Source organism: Neltuma alba, unplaced genomic scaffold (genome assembly GCF_004799145.2).
Source record: "Neltuma alba isolate B1F8T4 unplaced genomic scaffold, ASM479914v2 tig00002907_pilon, whole genome shotgun sequence".
Classification (NCBI taxonomy): Eukaryota; Viridiplantae; Streptophyta; class Magnoliopsida; order Fabales; family Fabaceae; genus Neltuma; species Neltuma alba.
Window position 1 is genome coordinate 652,730 of NW_021633066.1, and position 27,831 is coordinate 680,560.

Genomic DNA, 27,831 nt, shown 5'->3' on the forward strand with positions numbered 1-27,831 from the left:
AACAAAACCTCTACTTAAACAATGTGCTACAACAGAAACTGCTTACACCAGCACCATAATTAGGCAAAGACCAATTCCTGCTTACACCAGAGCTTATAAGGTGCTGGCCCCAGAGAGAACCGGTTTCTGTTTAGAGCAGCTTCTCTTGGAAGTATTGAACAGACATCCAAGCCCCTGATCTCAAGATGAAACAGAACAAAAATGACACGGAAGGAAATGGGAATTAGAGAGTAGTCACTTTGAACTGCAGTCTGAGATCATCAAAACTATCAAAAACCGCAGCTTGGTCATTACCACCCTCGTCATCTTCACCTTAACAGAGGGAGCTGTTCAGTAGCCACAATTTCCAGCCTCAATTTTAAAGAAAATTATAGACCCATTGTCCTTGGCTAACTGAACTAGCTGAGTTAGTTGCTCCCTTGTTGCTGCGGCAGCAGTGGGATTGTTGGGTGAACAGAAAAATATTACGTCTGTTCGTGAAGCGAATGGTAAATCAGAAAAGAAACCATTTTCTGGAGTACACCTCATGTATTCAATGTTTCCATACTTTTCAGCATCCTTCAGATATTGGTCGGTCTGACCTATAATAACACTGGAGTCCACATAAGCCTGCATAAAAAATTACCATGACGTTTATACAGGTACAAACCAGGGAACCTGAGATGGGAGGAGTGGATCCAAACACAGCCTTAGCGACAATAATGACCCCTGCATTTTGGCTACTGAGAGTAGAAAGTGCAGCAGCATTGTCATGGCCCACGTTGAGCTGAAAATGAATCGTATGGAAGGGAAACACAAGCACATCTCCTTTGTTGAGTGCTTTGGTGAAGAGGCGATTATCATTTTGATTGGAAAACACAAATCCAACCATGAGAGTTCCTTCAAGGACGGTCAGTAGCTCAGTGGCACAAGAGTGAATGTGGGGAGGATTTAGACCATAGGGCGCAAAATCAATACGAGCAAGGGAGGTTGCAAGAGTATTGAGTCTTGGAAATTCATTTGCAGACACTTGAGTCACTTGGGAGCCTAGTGGGTTTGATGTGTTGCCTTCCATTATGTGGAAGAAGAAGTCATCTGCTTTCACAAGCTTGGGATCTTTGCAGAATTTCCCATTTACAAATACTGCGCAAAACCAATTCAATATTACTAATCAATGACAAGAAACATTGAGAGAGGCACAATATATATGGTATTTGTGTGTGTGTGCGCTTACCTCCAAATTTGGTATCACTGACACCCACACAGAAATCCTGAAGATGGCTGGGGTCATAGGCAGAAGCAAAGGAGGAAGCCAAGGCCAAGAGGGCAATAAGTGAGATAAATACTGAACATTTCATCGTTCTCAAATCCTTTCTTTAACTTCGAATTGTGTGTTTGTTGTGACCAAATGTTTTGTTGTTGTAATCTATTTATAGCTCAAGAGAGGAGTCATCATTGTTGAATTAGTGTTATTTTTTGTTTCGACTTAATCAAAACAAATGTATCCGCATTGTAAGGTATCAATTATTAATATTATCTTTAGTCCATGGCTAAAGCAGGTCAACGATTAGCATATTAAATTATCCTTTACTTACCTCACACATCAAAGTTGCTATATTTGAATTCTTCCTTACGAATTTCTCTTTCTCATCAATAATATAACTTATTTTTTTAAAAAAATACTTTTATGCATCAAAATATTTTGCGTGGTTCACCCTTCCCTTCCCTATGAGGAAGAGTATGAAACGATGAATAGCATAGTAAAGGGGGCAAAACAGGAAAGAAAAGGATTGTGAAGTTTGTAGTATAACATATAATTGATTGATTCCTTGGAGGAAGCAAATTAATTAAGACTTGGTAAAATCTTCAGATGGTTTAATTTGTTCCCATGACGCCTTTCGTTCTCCTATTCTATACGTAGTTTTAAATATTTGATTATTTATCTTTTCATCTTTCGTTGACGTTCTTTATTATACAAAATAATAATACTATTAATGATATTGCTAAGTTCTTGCTGCTTATATTCGCAGTTTTTTTATTCTTTCTGTCATTTCTTGTCTTCTTTTAAAATTTAAATTTACAATCGTAATGCCACCAATGTTAATTTTAAATCACAATTGAACGTAATTTATGTCAACTTTTCATGTCTTAAATTTTCATTTTGCGCACATGTATGTGGATACACACAAAGTCATTGCAAAGTTTATTTGCATACACTGGAGAAGGTTTAATATATGGATACATATATATATATATATATAAAACAATTTTGACAAAACAAAAGGAAAAAAAGTTGATAAAGGAAGGGATTAAGTTTCGACACAATATTATCATTGACCTAATCAGAAGTTCATGCCCATCATTGTTTCCGAAACCAGTAGCCTACCTTTTTAAGGCAAACTTCGAAGACGAAGATAAGTAAAGTAGAACTTAGAATAAAGAGCAAACACTGCTGCTAAAATGCTAAAATTTGGCGATTATTTTATTTTATATAAATTTACTGCAACATAGCATTTTAGTTGATGGTTATTTAGTTGTCGATCTCACAAAAATATAACAGCTACATGTGATATATGTATATTTTGTAATCAAATATGTTCAGATTTCGGATATATTGAATTAAATTTATAAATATTTTATGGCCATTTAATTTATTATGCATATTAAACTAAATTTTCAGGATAAAAATTACAGAATCCAGTTTTGTTCGTTTTGTTTTGTAGTAAAAATAAAATAGATTGAAAAGTGGAAGAAGGCTTGGACCCACATGAGATTTGGAACGAATGAGGTCATTAATTGTAATTTAATTTGCCAGTCTCTATAATTTCATAAAATTTTGAATCAGGTCCTGTAGTATTTTAGGGCTGTCAAAAGGAAATGATAAATCTAAGACACAGCATGAAGCTTAAGCAAAAAAAAAAAAGCAAATAAAGATGATGATAGACTTAGAATTGGGAAAATGGGTTGACTTATTTAAACCCGTTTAAGTTGAGAGACGGACTCGTAATTTGGGGTTTCTAGAAGTAAATTGGACTTGAAAGGGCCAACCATGTGGAACTAAAAATTAAACGAGCTGACCTGTTTAAAGCCACCAAAGGTTTTTGTTTTGAAAAAAAAAAGTTAGTTAATATTTAACATGTAAGTAAAATATTTTACAGCTCTATACTCTCAATCTCTCTCACGCTCACTTCGCTCAAATCTTGCTCCCTCCCGCACACCCTCAATGCCACTTGTACTCACTCACGCAGCGCCTGCCCTTTCCATTGATGCAACGGTTGGGTTTTCCTGTTGTTGTGCTTGGTGAATTATGCTTTTAATTCATTAAATCACAGATAAAAGAACCTCTTGAGAAAATTTTGACGAGCTGAATGATTTTAGAAAGAAAATGCTTCTGGAGAATTCTTTTTGAGTATTTCGTATTTGGTCAATTAAGTTATTCTATGCGAAAAAATTAAATGTCATTATTTGGACGTTGAGATAATGAAATATTTTCATGAAATAATTGTGACCTGGAATCTAGTAGTATTCATACTGTGCCAACCTCTATATCCAGTATACATATTACAAACAAATGAGAATGGCTTATTTCTTTCAAAGGAGACTCATATGAGATAAATTAATTTATTGAAGTAAAACTGTTCATACTTTATTTTTCAGTAATTTAAACTTAAAATTTTTATTTTTGAAGAGAATTTATTTTTTCACACATTAGGAGGACTTGAACTTAGTAGCATCATATCTTTCCCACATCAAGAACAAGGAAAAACTTATGAGAATGGTGAATTATTAGCTGTATCTAATGCATTTAATGAGTATTTTTTGGGATTTTGTTTTCACTTTATAAAAATAAATGAAAAATAAAATAATTTTGCTAAACGGACCTCAAGCCCATGGGCTGGCCTTGAGACCGCTAGCTCAAGAGCCAGCCCTAACAAAACACTTTGTCTCTGAAACGGTTCGAGTTCCAGTACCATCAGGATTGAAACTTATATAAAATGACATTGTTTCAAAGAATTGCAGGACGCGCTCCACTAAGAGATAAATAGCCATAAGTTAAGTGATTGAGATTGTCAAATTGGTTTTAGTCATTTGAGGATTAATTCAACCAAATTTGTTCCCCAGACTTTTTTTTTTTGAATAAAAAAAGTAAATTGGTGTTTGAACCTGTCCATTACTTTTATCCAGTCAGTATTTTGCACTGAATATTAGGCTTGTAATTTCATATGCAAATTATCTTATGGAGAAAGATTTCCATAATTCATCTGAAAGAATTGGTAAATTAGCTCATGAGTGAGTCCGTATCTTCATTTTGAGTCGGTTATTTTGGAGATCAATGAAAAAACCTTCAAGGGAAATATACTTAATTAAGTAAGAGACTTATTTAGGTCAAGGTGTCAAGTAACACACTATCTTCTGTCCTTGATATAAGAGCTAGTTTGACTTTTAATTTGATTCTAAATATAAAATTTCAATCATTTTGTCTCTCATATTTATTCATTTTTTTCAAAGTAGTCCTCATAGTAGTTGTACATGTTAAAAGTTTCATCATATAGTAGTTTTTGCTAATACACATCATTAGTAAGGGTATTCTAGGAAAGACAACATATAAATTACAAATAATTAACTTTACTAATTTTTTTAATCTCTTTAAATTAGTCAACCATGTCTCATACTAAGAACCGGAGATAGTATTCATTAAAGGAGGACGTAAGCAAAACAAACAGTTAAATTATCCATGACTTGTTCCTTTAATTTAAGTAAAGTTTTGGATTCATACTTGCTTTATGACTTGTGTGATATTATAGAAGATTTTTTTATGGAAGTATAATTAAAAAATGGAAGTAGGCAGAATAGGAAACAGAGGTAGAATTAAAGTGGGTTTTAAAAACATATTGTTATAAACTGATGGCTACCTAAACCTAATATAATTTGATATTTTTATGCAATATATATATATAATTTTGGTATATAATGAAAAGTATTCGCAATGAAAAATTGAAACATTGCTATATAATTTTAAAAATATACTACCTCAAATCCTTGATATAAAAGTTAGTTTGGGGAGTAGATTTGATCCTAAATATAAGATCTCAATCTATTTTTTATTTTCCAAATATATAGCTTTTTTCTTAAATTATCCCTACTAATTGTAAGGGCGATTCTTACCAAAGAGTAGTTTCTAAGCACAAATAAAAAAAGCAGTTTAAAAAAGCTAACATATATTTGTTATAAATAACTATCTTCACTAATTTTTTTAACATCTTCAAATTACTTATATATCTCTTATATTAACAATGGGAGGTGGTACAAAATATATGATATATACATATACATATATATGTTAGCGTAACGAAGTGAGTGTATGACATTTTTAATGAAACAAACTAGGATGTTACTGTAATTTTTTATTAAATGATTGGGAAAGCCCTGAATATTATTATAATTCACAATCTCTCTCAAACTACCATTGGCACCTGAAAGCATGTTAAGATCTTATATTAACAATCGCAAAAAGAACAGTCAACCAAATATTATTTGGCTATAAAGATAAGTGTTTGGCATCAGCAAACCGTGTATTTGCATGCATAACAAAGAATTATTTCTAAATCATAACAATTAAATCCACTTAAACAAAAATTAACTCAAAATTTTCCTTGATTTTCCTCATTATTCACTAATTAGTTACTCCTTTTGGCCGATTATTTCTATACAAGTTCTCATTACTTTGAGATAAAATGTACCACCATCTATTTTTAATATGAGAGCTTGATAACTAATTTATGGATATTAAGAGTCAAGTTGGTTATTTGTAACAAATGTCTGTTGTTTTTCTAAAATACATTTTCTAATCATGTGCATTATAATCACTTCTTGATAAAAGCTTCTTTAATGTGTACAATAAATAGCCATATTTTAAAGAAAAATTATAAATTTAAGAGATAAAGTAAATTAAAATCTTATATTTAGGATCAAAATAAACTCTTCAATAGCTCCTGTATTTAAGATAGGAGGTAATATTATATTATATAACAGACAAAACATGCTTTTAAAATGACCAAAAAAATTATAAATTTTATAATCAAATAAAACAGAGCAAGTGGATGAAGGTTGGTTTAAAAAAACAATGAGAGATGGGGTTAATTAAGGGCCTTGGTAAATCTTGTTAATTAAGGGCTCGCTCATTGACCACAAAAATTTAATTAAGTCAGTTAATAATTGATACCGTGATATGAATATGTTTTGATTAAGACATCCACCTAAAAGCGGAGTAACAGGAAAATAAGGAATGAAGTGCAGTTAAAAATAGTCTGATAAAAACGTGCAGTTGTACGAAAGATCCGACTTAAACTTAAGCTGCCATCTTGACGAAAAGCCTACCACTCGTCATATTGTACTCCCTCCGTGTCTTGTAAGAAACAACTACTATAATTACATTATTCAAATTGTTATTGTTTTTTTTCCTGACAAACTGTTAGTTAAATTTAGTTAAAAGCAATAAATGTATAAGATATATATTTTTAATCATACCCTTAATTGTAAAGAAAATATATGAGAGATGATGAGTGAAAATTTATTGCGAAGAGATAATAAGCAATGTATATTTAATGAGGTAGAAGTAGAAAGGCTATATTAAAATTTTATGCAAAGAAAATTTATTTCTTATACATATTTAGTGACACCACTATAAAAAAGACTATTTTTTATAAAAAGGAACAGAGGGAATATTACTTATAATATTCGCTCAAATCTTTATTATAAAAACCAATATATTTTCAATATAACATGTTTTATTAAAAGTATTAGTTTTGTCCAGCTAGCAATATTAATCAATTATAAAACTTTCTAGCTAATCAACTAAACACCTCTAACTAATGACTTTCATTGGGATTCGAGAGTAATTTTGATATTTTATAAGAAATAATTAATTTTAAATAACTTCATTAATTTATGGAAAGCTGTTAATAGGTGCGTACAATAGCGAGTGGAGGGAATATGAACTATGCAAACGTCTATCCATATTTTCAAATGGAGTTACTTATTCGTTTTCTTGTTTGAGACGTACTTGACTTTGCTTAAATATGATTGTTTTTTTCTTGATTTGGATGGTTACCTAATAATATTGATTAACATCTGAGTGCATTGTTTGTTTCTCATCTAGTTTAGAAAGTCGTTCAATTAGCAGTAACTCTTGACTATGAAGGAGCTAGCCGCAGGTTTTATAAAACTTGGAATCTCGTAACTTTGTTTTCAAACAATTTTACTTTTTCATTCATATTTATTTATATACTAACCACCATCTTTGATATAAAAGCTAATTATAGATTCAATTAGATCATCACCATAAGACATCAATGTTCTTTCTTTCAATAGGTATCCATTTTGTCCTCAAACAATCCACTACTACAAAAACAACATTTAACATCGGTTAAAATGAGCTTTTCACGGCAGTTTTGAGAGCGACTTCCATGCCATCGATATAAAATATAAAAGATTTCACAGTGGTTTAAGAATTGTCGTGGTATGTGACTTTTCATGACAGTTATTTTAAATAACCGCAGTGAAAAGTTTTTTTTTAGTCTACTTTTCATTCTATTGATCAGGATGAAACGAGGGAACAAAGCCCCAAAGAAAGGGGTTTACAAATCAATTAATCAATAACCTCTCACCAGTTCAAAGCATTCTAATCAAACAAATGTAGATTCTTTCCCGCCATAATAATACCACTTAGCTTTGCCTTCAACTACCAGATCAACGCCACTAAGATTTAATAAAGATAAAATTAAAGACTCAGATCTGATAAAATTCATGAATTTCAAGCTGTCAAACTCTAATCTACAAAATAAGGGAGAGAGAAATCAGATCTATTCAAACTGTCAAGTATTAAAGTATGTTTAAACAAGGTAGATGAATAAACATCAAATCTATTTAAACTCAAATTAAACATCCTATTGTTAACCAAAGAAAACAATCAAACCACAAAAACTATGAAACCCATGAAAAGAATAGAAGAGAAAGGGTGAAAAACTCACAAATAAGAATGAAGAGGATGAGGGGATGGTGACGGCAACAACAATAGCGACGATGATAAAAGTAAAGGATAAAAATCAGTAAAGGTAGGAGGCACGAGAAAATTGAGTGAGGACGATAATGAGGAACTATGAGCTCTGACTCTGAAAAGTGAAAACTATCGACCGATAGATAGGGTTTTAAAATGCTTATAGACTTTTTACCGCAGTTATTTTAAAAACCACAGTGAAAAGTATTTTTTATAGCGCTTTTCTTAAAAACTCCCCTTAAAAGAACTTTTCATGATGGTTTTTTAAATAACCACCATGAAAAGTAAAATTTACTTCCCTATAATTATAAAAAAGCCACCATCTTATTTTTTACAGTGTTTTTTCTGATGACCGCCACAAATTAGCATTGTGAAAGCTCTTTTTTATAGTACTGATCCTTGCAATAATTACTCATGTAAAGTGTCTCTGTCAATGGGTAGTTTCAATGCACATGATTGTATATATTTTAGGAGAGACAACATTCATTTAGCACATATACCTAATTTAACTAACTGAAGAATGAACTGTTAGTCTCCTTAGGTCTGCTTCAAAATTAACCAAATTAATATAATACAATGCACAATTTGAGCTGTATTCACTTTAGGGAGCCTCTAAGAAGATCCTAAGTAACTAAGTATGCAGAAGATAGAAAATTGACTTGGAAAGGGATTGATTTTCTTTTTAACTAACTAATTGGCAAAATTTAAAAGGATGCAAAATCAGTAAGTGATTTTTTGGATTTTTAGTTTATAAAATGGATTTGGACGGAATAAACGAAGAGAATTAACAAGCGATAACAAATAGAATAGCAATCCTATAGCACAGTGATTTAGGCTATCGTTACTTCAATTAATTTGGGAGTTAGCTAAATTCAAAAGATCCTAAGGGCAACCCCTTAGACTCGATCTAATTAGAATAATCAACACCACACCATCTTACATATTAATTACTCACAATTAAACTGTTTTAGCATAATTAGCTAAAGAGAATCAAAGAAGTGCAATTAACATTTTTAGTCCAATAATCAAGCCACCTTGAATTACTACTGAATATTCACAATAATTTCAAAACATAGTCTGACCAAGTACAATGTAAAGAAATTAAAGCTAATCATAGCATAATGTCAAATGCTAATCAAAGATCTCAACAACTACAACCAACATCAATACAAATACAAATCATCACAGCACACCCAGATATTGTAAAATTCATCCTAAGACCTAGGAATCACAAATACAATGAAAGAAGCAAAGATTAGAAGAGTCGAAACTCCCCTTTGAAGGTCCAAGTTCATGCCATAAACACTGCTCTAGAGAATTGAAGGATTTAGCTAAGCCTCTGCATCACTGAAGCTCCACCATATGCTTCAACAATCAAAGTCATAGCAAACAACACAAGGAAGATGAAAGAGACGATGATGATCATGAATGGGCTTTGGTTGATGGGAGATGAAGATTTTGGCAAGAATGAGAATGAAGGTGTGTGGTTTTTCCGTCTATTACACACCTATAGTCTTCCCCTGTCTCTCACAACATCACACTGATAATGGAACTAGTTGAAGAAGATGGTGGCAATGGCATATATGCATTGGGTTGATGGAAGGAGGGATGGATGATTTAGTGTGAATGAAGAAAATGGAGGGGTGTGTGTGTGTGATTTCTGGCGAGTCCCTTTGGTCTCTATGTCATTCACGCCATTGAGCTCCCCTAGTTCTCACTCTGTCTTCCTCATTGTCGCACTCCTCTCTGCCACCAGGAAGAAGACGTGAAGAAGAAGATGAAGGTGATGCTGAGAGAATGCCGAAAGTTGATGACTTCAATTCTTCGTTCTCACGCCGTCGAGCTCCTTTGGTCCCTCACTCTCGGTTGCCCTCTAGTTCTTCGTTCAATCTCTCTACCCAACTCCTTTGGTCCTCACACTCCCTCCTATGTTTGCTTCCACTCCAAATGAAGACGTTGATGAATCTCCATTTAGGGCAAGGAGTAAAACACACCATTTTACTACCTGTGGTCCTTTTTTTTCCTTTATTTTTTCATTTTTATTTTTAATTCTTCCAAAAACTTGCAATTAAAAATTAAAAATGAGGTAGCATTAATTGTCCTTAAAGATCAATTAATCATAGTTATGATAATTTTGCCCCTATTATGCACTAATTTAAGGTAAAGAACTTCTAATACGAATTATACTCAAATAATGCAGTTAAGAACCAATTACAATGACAAAAGTCCGCCAAAAATATATGAAAATGTATGTAAAATATGGGTTTGTTACTAACTTCTTGAATATTCATAAATTAGTTATCTAGTTTTTATATTAAGGACTAAATTTAGTACATTGATTTCTGTCTCATTTCACTGATAGGGTTACTAGTACAAAAACTGTTGTTAATACAGGTTAGTAAAGTGAGACTTGTTCTACAAACTGAAGTAATCTTGGAATCTTGTAACTTTGCTTTCATATAATTTTACTTTTTCATTCATATTTATTTACACTAACTACATCCTTAATATAAGAGCTAATTAGAGATTCAATTAGATCCTAAATATAAGACCTCAATCCACTTTATTTTTAATATTTATCCATTTTGCCCTCAAACAATCTTTACATTAATTGCACATGTTAATGTGTCTCCATCACTAGGTAGTTTTAATGCATATCAATGGGGGTATTTTAGGAGAGAAAATATCCATTTATTGCTAATACCTAATTTAACTAACTTTTTTAATGTTCGTAAATTAGTTATCTAGTTTTTATATTAATGACAGAAGGTAGTACATTGATCTCTGTTTCATTTCAATGATAGGCTTACTAGTACAAAAACTGTTGTTAACAAAGGTTACTAAAGTGAGACTTGTTCTACAAACTGAAGTAATCTTACAATCCAATCGCAAATATACAAAGTAATAATTAAATCAATCATGCTTACCTCACTTCTTAGCTTAGCTTAGCAAGCTCGAGAGGAAATGATGCCAAATCCCAAATTCAAATGCAATTTACATTATTGGAATAATTACGTATCAATAAATGGGATGATCAAGGAATAAACACTAACTTTATATGTCACTTAAAATGCTCAATTCTCTCACCTGTAACTCCCAATTTCACGTTCCCAATCTAAACTCAATCGTTTCTTAATCCAATTAACTCACTAGAAGGCTCAGTTCACCATCTAATCCTCCAATTGCACAAAATCCCCTAGTTGCATAACTTACGGTTATTGCATTTCAATTTATAGTAATAATCATTACCCAACTTAAACTCCAATTCGTTATTAAACCCTAACTCCAAATCACATAAATCATAAAAGAGAGCATATGCAGATTACCTCCGTCAATGGAAGTAATTAATCAGAGAAGTTTCATTAATTAGTTTGGAAGTTTTATAATTTATTGTGGTATAATTTAGATAAAATGTATTATATTCCAAAACATGTGGGAGACGCTTGGATCAAAAGGATTATAAATTATATATACAAATAAGCAAAAGAGCAAGTGGATGAAGTTTGGTATATGTGATTTAGTGTCGGTGGAACATATAAATGTGCTGTGGGATTAATACCTTATCAATTGATAAAAAGAATGAGAGCTTTGGGATAATTAAGGGCTCAGTCAACCACTATAAAAGAAAAATTAATTAATTCAATTGATAATTGTTATTTTTTTTTACCTGAATTAATAATTGTTATTGTAATATGGATATAAATGTCTTGCATTAAAAAAAAAAAAACTCCGCTCATTCTATTTATAGGCTACTTCCAACATATTTTATACAGAACAAGTAGAGTCTTTTTTTTTTTCAGTGGGCAGAACAAGTAAAATCTTAAACTACATTAACTCTTCTTTAAAATATAATAACTTTTCAACTTTGCCCCTATTTGATGTACACATCCTTAAAAACAAATTATTTACACTATAATAAATGAAAGACAAAACAGTATATTCATACCAAAAGTTTAATAATATAACTTATAAATAGGACCCCAAAAAAATTCTCATTGTGGCTTATAAGTAGGACAAGAAAAGTAGCAAATTAGTGATAGATTTTAACAATAAAATTTACAAACTCTGTCAAAAAAAAAAAAGTCAATAATTTATTAATCACGGAATTTTATTGCCAAATTGATCGAGGAAAAAACTTTGATGGTTAATGTGTGGATTCTTAATAGTTGATTAAGACTATCCACCTAAAACCTGGGGTACTGATAAAAAAAACAAGGGATTAACTACTGGAGTAGCTATGGAAAGGCTGAAGTGAGCCAACATAAGCTGCCACGTTACGTTACATATGCCCCGCACTTCTTTCTTTCTTTCTTTCTATTATTATTTCTTTATCTCTTGTTCTAGGAATCAATCACTGACACGTTAATATGCTTATAACTTTAGGCGGCTTAGATTAATGAAGAAGAAGACTGATGAATGAATAGTCTAAGTAAAATTTTAGTTACAGTCAATATTTGATTGGGTAACGTGGATATATTTCTTTTTGATTAAATCGGGGGGGAGAAAAAAAAGAATACTAACCAAAAGGACGGCTGCTCCCTTGGGCTATAAATAGATGGCAACCACAAATGCATTTGGTCACAAGAAACACACAATTAGAAGTTAAAGAAAGGATTTGAGAAAGATGAAAGGTTCAGTATTTATCTCACTTGTTGCCCTCTTGGCCTTGGCTTCCTCCTTTGCTTCTGCCTATGACCCCAGCCCTCTGCAAGATTTTTGTGTGGGTGTGAATGATACCAAACTTGGAGGTAAGTACACACATAATACGCATATATATTGTATCTTTCCCTATATTTCTCGTCATTGATTAGTGATATTGAATTGGTTTTGTGCAGTATTTGTAAATGGGAAATTCTGCAAAGATCCCAACCTTGTGGTAGCAAATGACTTTTTCTTCCACATAATGGAAGGCAACACATCAAATCCGCTGGGCTCTGCAGTGACTCGAGTGTCTGTAAATGAATTCCCAGGACTCAACACTCTCGGTATCTCCCTTGAACGTATCGATTATGCGCCCTATGGTTTGGATCCTCCCCACATTCACCCTCGTGCCACTGAGGTGTTGACTGTCCTCGAAGGGACTCTCATGGCAGGATTTGTGGCCTCCGATCAAAATGATAACCGTTTCTTTACCAAAGTACTCAACAAAGGAGATGTGTTTATATTTCCCTTTGCTATGGTTCACTTTCACCTCAACATCGGCCATGACAATGCCGTTGCCCTTTCTAGTTTTAGTAGCCAAAATCCAGGAGAAACTACTATTGCAAATGCTGTGTTTGGATCCAAACCTCTCATCCCTATTGACGTTCTTTCTAAGGCCTTCCATGTTAGCAAGGACCTAATTGCCTATCTTGAAAAGCAACAACAGTACGACAATAACTAAACGATCTATTTTGTAATAAAATAATAAATAAATAAATAAATATGCATGCACCTTTATGTTGTAACCTTACTTATATGATGTGCGTGCGTGCGTGCATGCATAACCAAGCCTCTTTCCTCATGTTGTAATCTCAATCATATATTTTGGCTTCTTTTTTCCCTTGTACGTTGTTCTCTTCCGATTTCATTTGGCTTCCTTCTTAAGTGCTATTCACTTCAATAACACTACTTACAGCTCTGTAAAGCGGAATGTCTTATATGTTATGACTTCATGGACAGAAAGATCGAATGAGTGAGAAAAGATGAGAGACAATAAACGAGGAAAAGACGAAAGAGACATTGATTAATTAATTAGAAAAAGTGGAAAATAAATTAAAAGTTTAAATAGGTACAACATGTAACTTATAAAAAACACGTTCTCTATCCAAAAAATTATAACTTTTGTAATAATAATAAGTGAACTCGTGTTTTGTTATTTTCTTCTCTCACAACTGCGGAATTTGGAATACTTTCTGCTTTGAAATTTTACAATTACGTTACTTTGTTGACTTGGCTAGATTGGACTGTGCTTTAATTTCCATCATTAACACGTTAGTGACTTGAACTTAACGTCTGATTAAAATAGTACAAAATATATTTAAATATATCTATATATGCATTTTTTTATGAAGGACTGAATATTATTTGTTTAAAACGAATTTATCAAAAAAGATATCAAGAGTACAGAGTATATGAAGAATTATAAAAATCGCTGTGCAGACATAGAGTAGTGTTTTCAGCTGAAAGGATAGGATTTGAAATATTTTAAGCAAACACAAGTGATTATTTTTAAAATTCTGAAATCTTTTAATGAATTATTCTTAAAAACATGTAAATAAATTAATAATTGACACGGTTCTAAAATTCTGAATCATAATAAAAAAATCACAATAAATTAAAGAATAAAGAAAAGTTAAAGGAAATGAATTTCAAAATTGGCTAATAAGCTTACTCTTTTCCTTTAAAAAGCTTAAACAGGGCTCCAAATATCTCAGAGACAATTCTTAAATACTTATGATAGGATGATTGGAAGCCTATTGAATGACGCTTATAATCATATAAATATTTAGGATTCGCTTTTTACAAGGTGCTTCACATCTCCATGCCTTTCCTTTTTAGGAGAATTACAATCAGGTCCCAATGAAGATATTTAATTACCTTAAAATCTATTGACAAATGAAGAGTAAGCGGTGACAAATTTCAGAGTAGGAAATGACAACAGGTTTAGACTGCTTGCTTGTCATTAGGACTTTTTGGTAATTAAATTTTTTTCTTGAAACCTCTTAGTAATTCTCCCTTCCTTTTTCATCTTCAGAAAAAATTACAAACTAAGTACCCCAGTCTATTATATATCCACCGTGTCTTCCCTTTGCATTTTTCATCTTCAGGAAATTTTGATTAAAGACCCCTTCTCTTCTATTATTGTCTCATGAGCTCCTCTCTCTTACCCAATATTTGGTATGAGAGAATTGGAAGAAAAATAAACGATTGGTAGGCTTTTGGCCAAGATGGCAGCTTAAGTCTAAGTCGGATCTTTCGTACAATTGCACGTTTTTATCATCCTGTTTTTAACAGCTTCTGCAGCACTTGATTCCTTTGTTTTCCCATTACCCCAGCTTCTAGGTGGATGTCTTAATCAAAACATATTCATATCACGGTATCAATTATTAATTGACTTAAATTAAATTTTTGTTGTCAATGAGTGAGCCCTTAATTAACAAGATATACCAAGGCCCTTAATTAACCCCATCCCTCATTGTTTTGTTTAAACCAACCTTCATCCACTTGTCCTGTTTTATTTGATTATAGAATTTATAATTTTTTTGTCCTTTTAAAAGCATGTTTTGTATGTTATATAATATAATATTACCTCCTGTCTTAAATACAGGAGCTATTAAAGAGTTTGTTTTGATTCTAAATATAAAATTTTAATTTATTTTATCTTTCAAATTTATAATTTTTTTTAAAATATGGCTATTTATTGTGCACATTAAAGAAACTTTCACCAAGAAGTGATTATAATGCACATGATTAGAAAATGTATTTTAGAAAACAACATACATTTGTCACAAATAAACAACTTGACTCTTAATACTCATAAATTAGTTATCTGTTACATCCCAAAAATTTTCATCTGGCAATAAAGGATCAAAAATTGGGATGAGGGTCAATGTAGGAACTAGATGGGGAGATGGAACAACTTTTGATATGAAACCCCGAAAAGGTCCGGACTGACATTTTTATAATCATCGGTCTAGGAAGGACAAAACGGAAAAATTTGAGAAAAATTTTAGAAAATCCCCAAAAAATGGGAAAAGCATAGAGTAGAGGTTTTGAAACCTCAGTTGAGGCCTGAAAGGTGGAATTACAGTGAAAATGAATTGTTATGGAATTTCCTGTAAACGGAGGTTTTTCGGGAAATTATTTGGAAAATAAAGGGAAATAATTATTTTAATTAGTTAGAGATCTCAATAAATTTGAAAATTGATGGAAAATTCATTTATATTTTTTAGAATTTATAAAATTGGTTTTAGGCCTTGAAAACTCAGGAATTAATTTTAGAGAATTTATTTTCCTGAGTAACACCAATAGAGGCCTAATCGAAGAAAATTTAAAATAAATACCTAGAAGTGGTAAAAAAAACTTTGAAAATTTATAGATCATATTCTCATATTAAAAGGTGAATTATCATGGGGAGAAATGAACTTTTGGAGGTCTGAAAAAATTATTGAATGTTACTTGTGAATAGTAACCGATAAAGTTTATAATTGGTCTGAGATAGTGATTTGGTTTGTGGGCCATCTTTTTGGACCAGCCCAAAATATTTGTGGGGCCCACATTGAGCCAAATAAGGGCCCAATTTCGTGCAGAATCTGGAGGCTTCAATTAATTAAAGAAAAATGCAAAAATTAAGAGACATTTGTATGGAAAAATCTAGTTTATGGCCACTTAATGTGATCTGAATATTTTGGATGCTTGATGACTGCCACATAACCCCCATGAGGTGTCCAATTCGCCAAACAAGGAGGAGGAAGGGCAGACCACGTTTTTCCATATATACTCCTTAGAAAATACATGAAAAATGTTGGAAAATTGGGAAAAAGAGGGGGAGACTCTGTCACTGTTCATCCAGCACCCTTGAATGAAAATTCTAAGGTGTTTTAGGCAAGGAATCATCCAACTTACTTCAAGAAAATACTAAGGTATGTCCAAGCATCAATATCCCTGAGTTTTACATTGATTAAATAAGGATTTTTGCTTGGAAAAATGCTGAAAAATTCAGTTGAGATGTGTGATGCTTAAGGAAGGATAGAAACCTTAATAATCAAGTGGAATAAGGAATATTAAGTGGTGTATGGATTGATTTTTGGAAGAAAACCAAGTTAGGGTTATGATGCATCATGTCGACCAGCACTGTTCATAGCAAAGGAGTTTGTTTTTAATTGATTTGATGATTCCAATAGCTTTAAAACATGTCTTTGTGTAGGGACATGTTGTTAAAAAGTGTTTAAAATCATTGGAATCAAAAATGAAATTTTTGGAAAATTAAGGACCCCTATTCGGTCAAACCAAGTTCATGGACAGGAGTGTGATTTTTAAAAATCTGATTGCACCATTGGATCCCTTATGAAAAATTGTGTAGGATTGAGTCATGAGATGATTGATTCTAAAGAAGGAATCAATTTGTTAAAAATCAAAGAAAAATGGGGGAAATTGTTAAGTCAATGTTAAAGTGTTGGAATCAAGCTGCTTAGTGATTAATGTAGCCTATGTTTATGCTTGGTTTAATAGGCATTGTGAGGAAGAATTAAGAAGAAGCATTGCTCCTTGGAGGAATTAATTGGACAAGCTTTACAAAGGTAGCTTTGAATTATAATTTGATTGTTTATCTTGCTTGTTTGTTGTGATTGTTGTTTCTTGGATTGGAGGAACTTTGTGGTGACCTTGATTGTTTGATCGATATTGGTTATGCTTTGGCCAAATGCTTTGTGGTATGTCAATGTGGATAATATGATGTTTCTCTCCTTGCATGATATGTGGCATGAATTCCTATGAGTTATGAATGATTTGGATTGCATGAACATGTCACAATTAAACTTGCATTGATTTACATGATAATTATAATTCATATGCTAATGAGATTTCTTAGAAATTTTATTCCTCTTATGCTATTTTATTCCCTAATAAGGAAGTGGACCAAGCATGGAGTAAGGAAAAAAATTGGCCTTGGCATGAAATGGCTTTATGAATATTATGTTATGTTAGAAACTTGTATCAAGTGTATCAAACTTTATGTTGATTTTATGATAAGTTATGGATGACATTTTGATATAAATTATATTGTTGTTCCACGTTCCAATGTTGGAATTATGCTTGAGGTTTGTGGAAGGAATGTGGTTGAAGGAAAAAAAGGAAATAAATCAAGAAAATGGTAATTAGGGGATAGAAATTTCCTAAAAAGTGCCAAACTTGTGACACATAAAATAGTAAGCAATTGTTGGAGTTTGAACATGAAATTTTACAGGAAAATAGATCTCATTTTTAGTTTTAAAAAAGTGGTAATTCATTAAATTTGGAGTTTTGTACTAAGAGTTATGCCCTTCAAAGTTGGGTAAAAATACTGAAAATTCAAAAATTTACCAAATGAATAGTACACTTTGACAGATTTCCTGGAATTATTCTGGATGGAATTGGACCAAATGATTATTTTTCCTCCACAGAAATCTTAGCAAGCTTTGTGTGAAAATTGGAACTACTTCGTTTTGATTTTTCTAGATTTAGTTATGAATTTTCAAATTTGGCCTATTTTCGGATGAACAGTATACGAACAAGATGGACAGTAAAATCTTGAATTTCAAATTTTTCATCCGGAAATGTTATGAAACAACTTGTAAGGGTTCCAATTGATGTGTAATGGTATATAAAGAGAGGTGTGACATTATCAAGCTCTCATATTAAAAATAGATGGTGGTACATTTTATCTCATAAAGTAGTGAGAACTTGTATAGAAATAATCGGCCAAAAGGAGTAACTAATTCGTGAATAATGAGGAAAACAAAGGAAAATTTTGAGTTAATTTTTGTTTAATTGGACTTAATTATTATGATTTAGAAATAATTCTTTCTTATGCATGCAAATACACAGTTTGCTGATGCCAAACACTTCTCTTTATAGCTAAATAATATTTGGTTGACTGTTCTTTTTGCGATCGTTAGTATAAGATCTTAACATGCTTTCAGTTGCCAATAGTAGTTTGAGAGAGATCGTGAATTATAATAATATTCAGGGCTTTCCTAATTATTCAATAAAAAATTACAGTAACATATATCCTAGTTTGTTTCATTAAAAATGTCATACACTCACTTCGTTACGCTAACATATATATATGTATATATATCATATATTTGGTACCACCTCCTGTTGTTAATATAAGAGATATATAAGTAATTTGAAGATGTTAAAAAAATTAGTGAAGACAGTTATTAACAACAAATATATGTTAGCTTTTTTAAACTGCTTTTTTTATTTGTGCTTAGAAACTACTCTTTGGTAAGAATCGTCCTTACAATTAGTAGGGATAATTTAAGAAAAAAGTTATATATTTGGAAAATAAAAACGGATTGAAATCTTATATTTAGGATCAAATCTAATCCCGAAACTAACTTTTATATCAAGGATTTGAGGTAGTATATTTTTAAAATTATATAGCAATGTTTCAATTTTTCATTGCGAATACTTTTCTTTATATACCAAAATTATATATATTTCATGCATAAAAATATCAAATTATATTAGGTTTAGGTAGCCATCAGTTTATAACAAATATGTTTTTAAAACCCACTTTAATTCTACCTCTGTTTCCTATTCTGCCTACTTTCATTTTTTTAATTATACTTCCATAAAAAAATCTTCTATAATATCAAACAAGTCATAAAGCAAGTATGAATTCAAAACTTTACTTAAATTAAAGGAACAAGTAATGGATAATTTAACTGTTTGTTTTGCTTACGTCCACCTTTAATTAATACTATCTCTGGTTGTTAATGTGAGACTGATGAAGCCTTTTGTCGTCAAAGCACTCAATTAAACTAGGTCCTAATTAATTTGTAGTTTAGGATCGACCTAGGTCATTACTTTCAAGGAGCAAGTTGTGGATTTCTTTAGGTGAAAATTTAGGTGAAAAAAAAAGCAATAAATTGGACCTAAACTAAAATGCAAAATTCTAACTCTAAATGCAAGATGCAAATATCCTAAAATCTATATGAAAATTAAATTAAACTAAATGAATGCAATGTAATTTTTTGGGGGGTTTTTTGAAGGAAAATAAAAATAATGAATAAAGAAAATTAATCAGAAAGCAAAGAAAATTAACAAGTAAAAATTCAGAGATTTATCTTCAGGTACGGTAGAGGGGACAACTTAGGATTTGCATGGATTTAACCTTCATAACCTTAATTAGTTAATTAAACCAAAGGGGAAGTGATAAGAGAGTGGAATTAATAAACTTAATTACCTACTTGAAATAAAGGGAACCCTTAATCTCAAAAACCCTTAAACCATTAGAGAACTCATAACAGCATAAGGTTGGTCAATTAAGCTTATCAAAACCAATGAAGATATCTCAATTTAATTTTGGAAATTATGTTTCAAATTATCCAATTAAACAATCAGATAATCAACCAACTTAATTAAACAATTAAGAGGTGAAAGAACCCAAATTTTGCAATTCAAACCACATTGATAATTAAACTCATAATGAAAACTCAATTATAAATTCAATTAACAATGCAAAGGTTCCAAACATATATTCGAACAAGTGTCTCAACACAAATAAAATCCAAATATCAATTCAATCCAAGAATAAAATTGACAATCTAGAACTAAATTGTCTCAACAGAAATACAACTTAAAATCATTTAAAACTAAATAATTTTAAGTCCTTGAATTAAAAAGATGAATGGAACATCACTCCCTTGTGGTCTTCAAGTGCTAGCCCAAGGCTCAAGTCTTTTCCATGCTCCTCCCAAGTTGCCTCCCAAAGAAGCTTAAGCTCCCATCAAAATGTCTCCTCCTCCAAGGTTATTAGATGCCATAGCCATGAATGATAAGATGTAGATGGGAGTTGGCCGTGCAATGAGAAAGGAGAGGAATGATTGAAATTGGTGGGTGAATGAGGGGGAGGAGATTTGGCGTTCAAAAGTTTTCTCCGTGCGTCAATCAATGGACAATGGAAAAAAGTCCCTTAGGCGTGAATTCCTTGCTCTCAAATAAGGAAAATATTTTAATGGGAGAAAAGAAAATTTTTATGGATCCAAAGCTCAAGCCCATTAGTAATTAATTGATCCACTTGATGTTAGCCATTCGATTGTGCTTAAATCCCAAGAAACAATCTTGCACCATTGGATTTTCTATATGCTCTTTCTTGACCTACAAGAATTTAAGTGCATCCATTAATGTAGATTATATCTAAATATAATCAAAAATTAAATATTAAATCTGCACAAAAATTAGGCAAGAAATTGCAAAACTTTCTAAAAATAATCTTTCTAAAAATATGAGACTTGTTTTCAAAGGAATAGGAAAAATTAATTCCAAGTCAAAAATAGGAAAGCACAAAATATTTATATTTTTAATCCAAAATCTCAATTTTTATGCAAAATCCAAAAATCAACCAATTAATTCAATAATGCATAAAAAGTTCATTTAAGCTCAAAATTTTCATTTAAATCCTAAATTAATGTGGGATAAAATATATAAAAATTGGGCTTTATCAGAGACATAGTTGACTAATTTAAAGAGATTAAGAAAATTAGTAAAGTTCATTATTTGTAATGTATATTTTGTCTTTCCTAAAATACCCTTACTAATCATGTGTATTAGCTAAAATTACTATTTGATGGAACTTTTAACATGTACAACTACTATAAGGACTCCTTTGAAATAAATAAATAAATATGAAAGACAAAGTGAATTGAAATTTTATATTTAGAATCAAATTAAAAGTTAAACTAACTCTTATATCAAGGATGGGAGGTAGTATGTTACTTGAGTATCAAGGTGTTTGACCTAAATAAGTCTTTCACTTGATTAAGTATATTTCCCCTGAAGTTTTTTTCATTGATTTCCAAAATGACCGACTCAAAAAGAAGATACGGACTCACTCATGCGCTAATTTACCAATTCTTTCATATTATTATTGTTATTATTGTTATTCGATATGAAACCAAGGGAAAATATGGCAGGATAATTTATATATATCAATGGAGAAAATCAAGATATGGAAAACAAGACAAAAATTCTTTACAGTGGCACTGCAAGGAAGACAAACCCAATACTCACAAATTAAATTGGCAAAAAGCATGAAAAGCCACTATTCAAAAACAAAATAAAATATATCTTGTTATTAAAGGGAAGCGTGTAAACAGAAATAAAAGATTGTATAATTAGTCACTAAATCTAATAAAGATGTTCCCAATAAAACATATTCTGTGAAATATATTAGACAATGGCCTCTTGGTTTTCTGTGTTTTCTTTGCGTGTTTTCTCTCTCTAACTCAACTCATTCTCGCATACCAATTCTTCAATGCTGGGCTTGCAGCAACACACAAGCCTCCAAACAGCCTCAAAAGTCATCAATAGCTAGAATGATTGTTTTTTTAATATATGAAAAGCTTACAAAAATTTGTGCATATACAATTTGCATTTGTTAAGCTTGCTTAATCTAAATCATACTCAAATTCTGTGTAAACATATGCAATTTTGTTTACATTAAACTTATTAATTAACCGCAAAATAATTTATATTTCCAATTTAAATCAAACACATTCCAAACTTTCCAACTTCGCAATCCCAAATGCATTCTCAATTAACTAATTTAGATTAACCGAGTCCTAGAAACAGATTAACTAATTAAAAGTCCTAAACTATAGCTTCAAGTGAGAGAGAGAGAGAGAGGTGGTAACAGAATGAGCAGTGTAATTAAGTGGATAATTCAAAAGTTGCCCTATGTTATTAAGACTATTAACATCGTTGTTCACAATAACTGATAAAGTTAATTAGAGTGTGTTTGGTTGAGCGGCTGAAGGGGTAGAAGTAGCTTTTGGGGAACAAAAGTCAGATTGGATTATTTTATTATATTTGGCATCACATTTTGAGACAAGTCATTTTACCTAAAAAAGTCACTTTAAGTCATAAGCTAATTTTTATGGCTTATGCCTTATCTTGCTCATGCAAAAGCTCCTTTTCAAAGCAAAAGACATTTTTACCCCTAGATTTGTGTTCTCCTTATACTTCTCTCCACATATTTAATGTGATTCCGCACCAATTTTTAGTTATTTATCTTTAATGCTCTTTTAAATAAAAAATAATTTTTAACAGAATTTTTATAATCTGTTTAATATTATTTTTTATTTTGTATTTACATAAATTATGTTGAGTATATCATCCAATTAATTATATAATATTATTTGGCTAAAAGAATATCACATTACTGTAATTTATAATTTAAATATATTCTATTCATTAAATATAACTCCTTCCTATTATAATAATTTAAAATTATTATATTTTGTAAATTTACTTTTTAATATTTTTATTATTTAATAAAAGTCATATCTGTTTTGGTTATTCTACAAACTAAATTTACTTATCTAATCATAATCCAAACAACTTTTCTACTTTACAAACAAACTAATCTAAAGGTCAATCTAAACGTAAATCATATTATCCAATCTTATTTCTTCAAAAGTCAGACTAAAATAAGTTTTTTTTTTTTTTACCACCAATCCAAACGGACTCTATGTTGTTTAATGTTTAAGTAGATATTTTATGTCACTTATTCGCTATATACCTATGCTTTACTTTTGGAGAAGAGTTTAGGCAAATACATAAGCTTCATTTTTGAGTTTGTCTGAACATTTATTATTTTTTTGCTATATTGCCCTTAGTTGACAGTATTTATTATTCCCTCTCTCTCATTAATATTACCCCTATATATTCTCTCTCATCTTTTTCTTTTTTTTTCATTTCTTGCCTCTCTCATTTACTCTCTTAATAAATAAGGGCAAATTTTTAAAAAATTACATTTTTGTCCTATTTATTATTTTTAACTAATTTTAGCTATTAGTAGTTCATTATACGTGATTTGGTTCTTTGAAGTTTATATGTAGGGCTGGAGGAAGTATACTGGTTGTGATCTTGACCGATTTACATAGATGCTTCATTTAGATGCTAAAAACTTACCATTATGCCATCCTTTTTTCCTTTCTATGTCGGTTTTTGTATTATGGGAAGTGGAATGGAATAGCTACGTGGTGAGTTTTATTCAGCTAAAAGTTTACATCGTTTTTTTTTTGGGGGTTTCTACCATTTAGAGGATAAATATATCACAATCGTCCCCGACGAGTTTTCAGATACATTGTAGATTGTAGATAATAGATGGACCATATGTAAGTACGTGCCCATTGACAACGCCTTAAATATACTTGTAATGCCTTAATTTTCTATGTCGGTTGAGTCAAATTACGACCTAGAAATATAATACTCTTGCAGGATTTTTTTTAAAAAAACTTTCCAGTATACGGGGTTCGATAATATAGCAAGTTAATAATATTACTAACCTACTACCATACAGCCATTAAAGCAGATGGCATTTTGTTGACTTCAGGAACCATAGTTTCCTATTTACAAAGGAATTTACATTCTATAAATTTCGTATAACTTCATATTTACATATTTATATACACAAAGTGGTAGTCATAGTTGGCTAATCAAAAATTATAAGTTCAAACTACAAAAATATAAACCGATGACCCATTATAGAAATAACTTCTTCCAATCTTTTCAATTCCTTGCAATCACTACACTATTACCCTTCGAGCCATTTGTCTTTGCAGAATGTCATGGAGGAAAAGGGGTGAGATTCTAAGAATCTCAGTAGTAACAACAGTCTATCATACACATATACAAGTTCACAAAGCATGCAAATCAAGTCATATAATAAGCACTTAGTAGATCAACATAACTGGTAAGGCTCACATAGTATATATAGCTCATCATGGATCACCTAGTTCTAGTACTCACATAGAATACGGGTTTGAGGGAATACACAGTTCCAGTATGTACACATACTATGAGCTTTAAGGAACACACAATTCCCGTATTCACACAAAATATGATTTCAAGGAAACACACAGTTCAAGTATCCACACAGCTTACCAGTTCCCATCATTCATAGTTAAGCACACAGCTCCTTTAGTCAAAACCATCATTCATAATCTGGCACACAGATCGTGTAGTTAGAACCACCATTCATAATCAAGCGCACAGCTCCCATAATCCCATTTATAATTGAGCACACAGTTCTCGTAATCAAAACCACTATTCATAATCGAGCACACAGCTCCCATAATTAAAACCACCGTATATTCATCAAGGAATATAGGCACTACGGTACCAACAGACATGCAGAACAATTGCATAAGTATATGAGAGAAAGAGTTACTACATGTTGACCTTTCCTCCAATTTTTCTTCTCTAGAGTCCTTTCTTGTTTGTCTCTGATGAGAGCTTTTGTCGTTCGCCTTGGGGTTCCCGATCAAAAACAAATACAAGTAACGCAATATAGTGCAAAACTCAAGTTGTTTCACTTTGAGAAGCCTTTATTTGAAATCCTAAGCAAACTAAGCATCAAAAATAAGGAATTGACTTGGAAAGGGATTGATTTTCTTTTTAACTAACTAATTGGCAAAATTCAAAAGGATGCAAAATGAGTAAATGATTTTTTGGACTTTTAGTTTATAAAATGGATATGAATGTAATAAGCAAAGAGAATTAACAAGTGACAACAAATGGAAAAGTAATCCTCTAGCACAATAATTAAGGTTATCATTACTTCAATTACTTTGGGATTTAGCTAAATTCGAAAGACTTTAAGGGCCACCCCTTAGACTCAGTTTGATTAGAATAATTAACACCAAGCCACCTTGCATATTAATTACTTATAATTAAACTGTTTCAGCACAATTAGTCAAAGAGAATCAAAGAAAAACAATTAACATTTAGTCCAATAACCAAGCCACCTTGAATTACCACTAAATATTCACAATAATTTTAAAACATAGTTTGACTCAGTACAATGTAAAGAAATTAAAGCTAATCACAACATAATGTCAAATGCTAATTAAAGATTCCAACAACTACAACCAATCTCAATACAAATATAAATCATCATAGAACGTTCAAACATTATAAAATTCATTCCAAGACCTAGAAATCACAATTACAATGAAGAAGTAAAGATTGAAAGAGTTGGAACTCCCCTTGAAAGCTCTAAGTTCAAGCCATAACCATTGTTCTAGAGAATTGGAAGGATTTAGCTGCTCCTAACCATCACTATAGCTCCACCAAAATTCCAATTCGGTTTAGCCATGAAGAACAATGAAGATGGAATCTGGAGGTGTGATTTCGCTGTGGAAGCTCACTTTTTCTGGTCTCTAGTTCTGTCACGTTATCGCTGATCTCTTCTTTTTCTCTGTTGTCACTAATCTGTCTCTGCCACCAAGAAGAAGTCGTGGAGAAGAAAGAAGAGACGCTGTCGATGGAAGATGAAGACTCAGAGGAAAGGAAGTTTGATCACTGTGAAGCTCTGGTCCTTCGTTCTCTCTTCCTCGCCGCTAGTCCTCCCTCGTGCCATCACTCTGTTTACACTGCTGGTTCGGTCTCCTCTCCCCTTCACGAAGATGATGATGAATAGTAATATATTAGGTTTGGGGGGCAAAAACGTTCCCCACCTTTATTATTATATATATTTTTAATTTATTTTTATTAATTTTTTCTTTTTTCTCTATTTTTTTATTTTCATTTTTATTTTTAAATCTTCCAAAAACCTACAAACAAAATTAAGAATAAGGTGGCATTAATTGTCTTCAAGAATCAATTAATCATAATTATGACAATTTTACCCCTATTATGCACTAATTCAAATTAAAGCACTCTAATCTGAATTAAACTCCAATAATACAATTAAGGACCGATAATAATAACAAAAACCCACCAAAAATATATAAATGCATATAAAAACATAGGTTTGTCAGTCTTCTTAATGGGCTCAGGCAAATATCAAATCTTATATTACATATATAAGGATAGGTTAATACTTAATCTGTTTATGACTTATAACTTAAATAACTTGTCTTAAATCTCAACTCTCTTCAAACTCTACCCTTATTAAATGGTTGGTCATTAAGAGCAAAGTTATTATTTTTGCATATTATATTTAGAGACACTTGAAATGTCTTTCCTTCTTAATCCTCACAATCCAATTCATATATATATAATTACCTATAAAAAATTCCTTCCAATTAAGAGTTTCGAATGACAATGCCTTTGACTGAAATTTGCAATTCTAGAGTTACAACTTACGCCATTCTCATCATATATAGATATATATATACATATATTTTTCCAATTTAAATTCCCACACTATACCCCCAAGTTTCGGTCATTAACATATGTGTACATATATATATATATATATATATATCTATTTATTTGCATTCACAAAACTTTGATTATAATATCGAGCTCCCAGGTGCAATATCAGCAAGTTTGAAGCATCTTCAAACATTGAACTTCTTTTCTCATCAAATCTGAAACAACACACATATTCAACAAGGAACCCGATTCCATTCAAACTTGAAATAGCAACATCGATGATTAAACTTCAACATGTAGAACTGGATACTGTCTTCATGGGCTATTGACCCCTGTTTCGAAAGCACAAGACAGAGGCACAGAGGGGGGGCATGCAACCAAGAAAACATGCTTCTTCTAGCCTTTTATCAGTGAAGCCGGAGACCATAATCACAGCAAAGCAAGCTTAGTTCGATTATTTATTTGTTCCTTTACTTCTCTCCCTAAAACAGATTTCCACCCCCCAAATGTCACCCAAAAACGCAGCCGCAGAGAGAAATAAGGATGGAATGGTGCTTAGGAGGCTTACCTTGATCAAGATCGCCGATTACATGCAAGGATGAGGACCCTGCGATTAACTTCTTCTCCCTCGCTCCCTCTCGTCTCTCTCTCTCTCTCTCTAATTTCTCTGGTGTGATCGAAATGGAGGGGAAGGAGGCGTTTCATGAGTTAAATGAGTAGAGGAGTGTTGAAAAGACCATGTTACCCCCAACCTTTCTTATTTCCAATTTCATCCTTTCACTAAATTTCTGAAATCATAGAATAAATTCAGAAATTTTTTCATAATGTTTTGTTTGGATTTTGCTTCTCCATTATCTTTGACCCATAAAATAATTTCTATAAAAATTTCAGGTAAAAAATCAACTCCCAACCGTTTTTCTTGAATTTTCCAAGAAAATAGC

The 27,831-nt window shown here is 31.6% G+C and overlaps 2 protein-coding genes across 2 annotated transcripts; one reads left to right on the forward strand and one right to left on the reverse strand.

Annotated features, from left to right (window-relative positions):
• Positions 1–330: 330 nt before the first annotated feature.
• LOC114739761 (germin-like protein subfamily 1 member 13) lies at positions 331–1,337 on the reverse strand. The gene is made up of 3 exons (XM_028927840.1): positions 1,214–1,337; positions 650–1,122; positions 331–609 (listed from the first exon to the last, which is right to left on the reverse strand). Exons 1-3 carry the CDS (start codon positions 1,335–1,337, stop codon positions 331–333), a joined length of 876 nt encoding a protein of 291 aa, XP_028783673.1.
• An 18-nt stretch (positions 1,338–1,355) lies between these two features.
• On the forward strand, positions 1,356–13,588 carry LOC114739788 (germin-like protein subfamily 1 member 7). Its single transcript, XM_028927864.1, has 3 exons — positions 1,356–1,372; positions 12,648–12,783; positions 12,871–13,588. The coding sequence occupies exons 2-3, from the start codon at positions 12,660–12,662 to the stop codon at positions 13,416–13,418; spliced, it is 672 nt and encodes a 223-aa protein (XP_028783697.1). The 5' UTR covers positions 1,356–1,372; positions 12,648–12,659; the 3' UTR covers positions 13,419–13,588.
• The last annotated feature ends 14,243 nt before the right edge of the window (positions 13,589–27,831 follow it).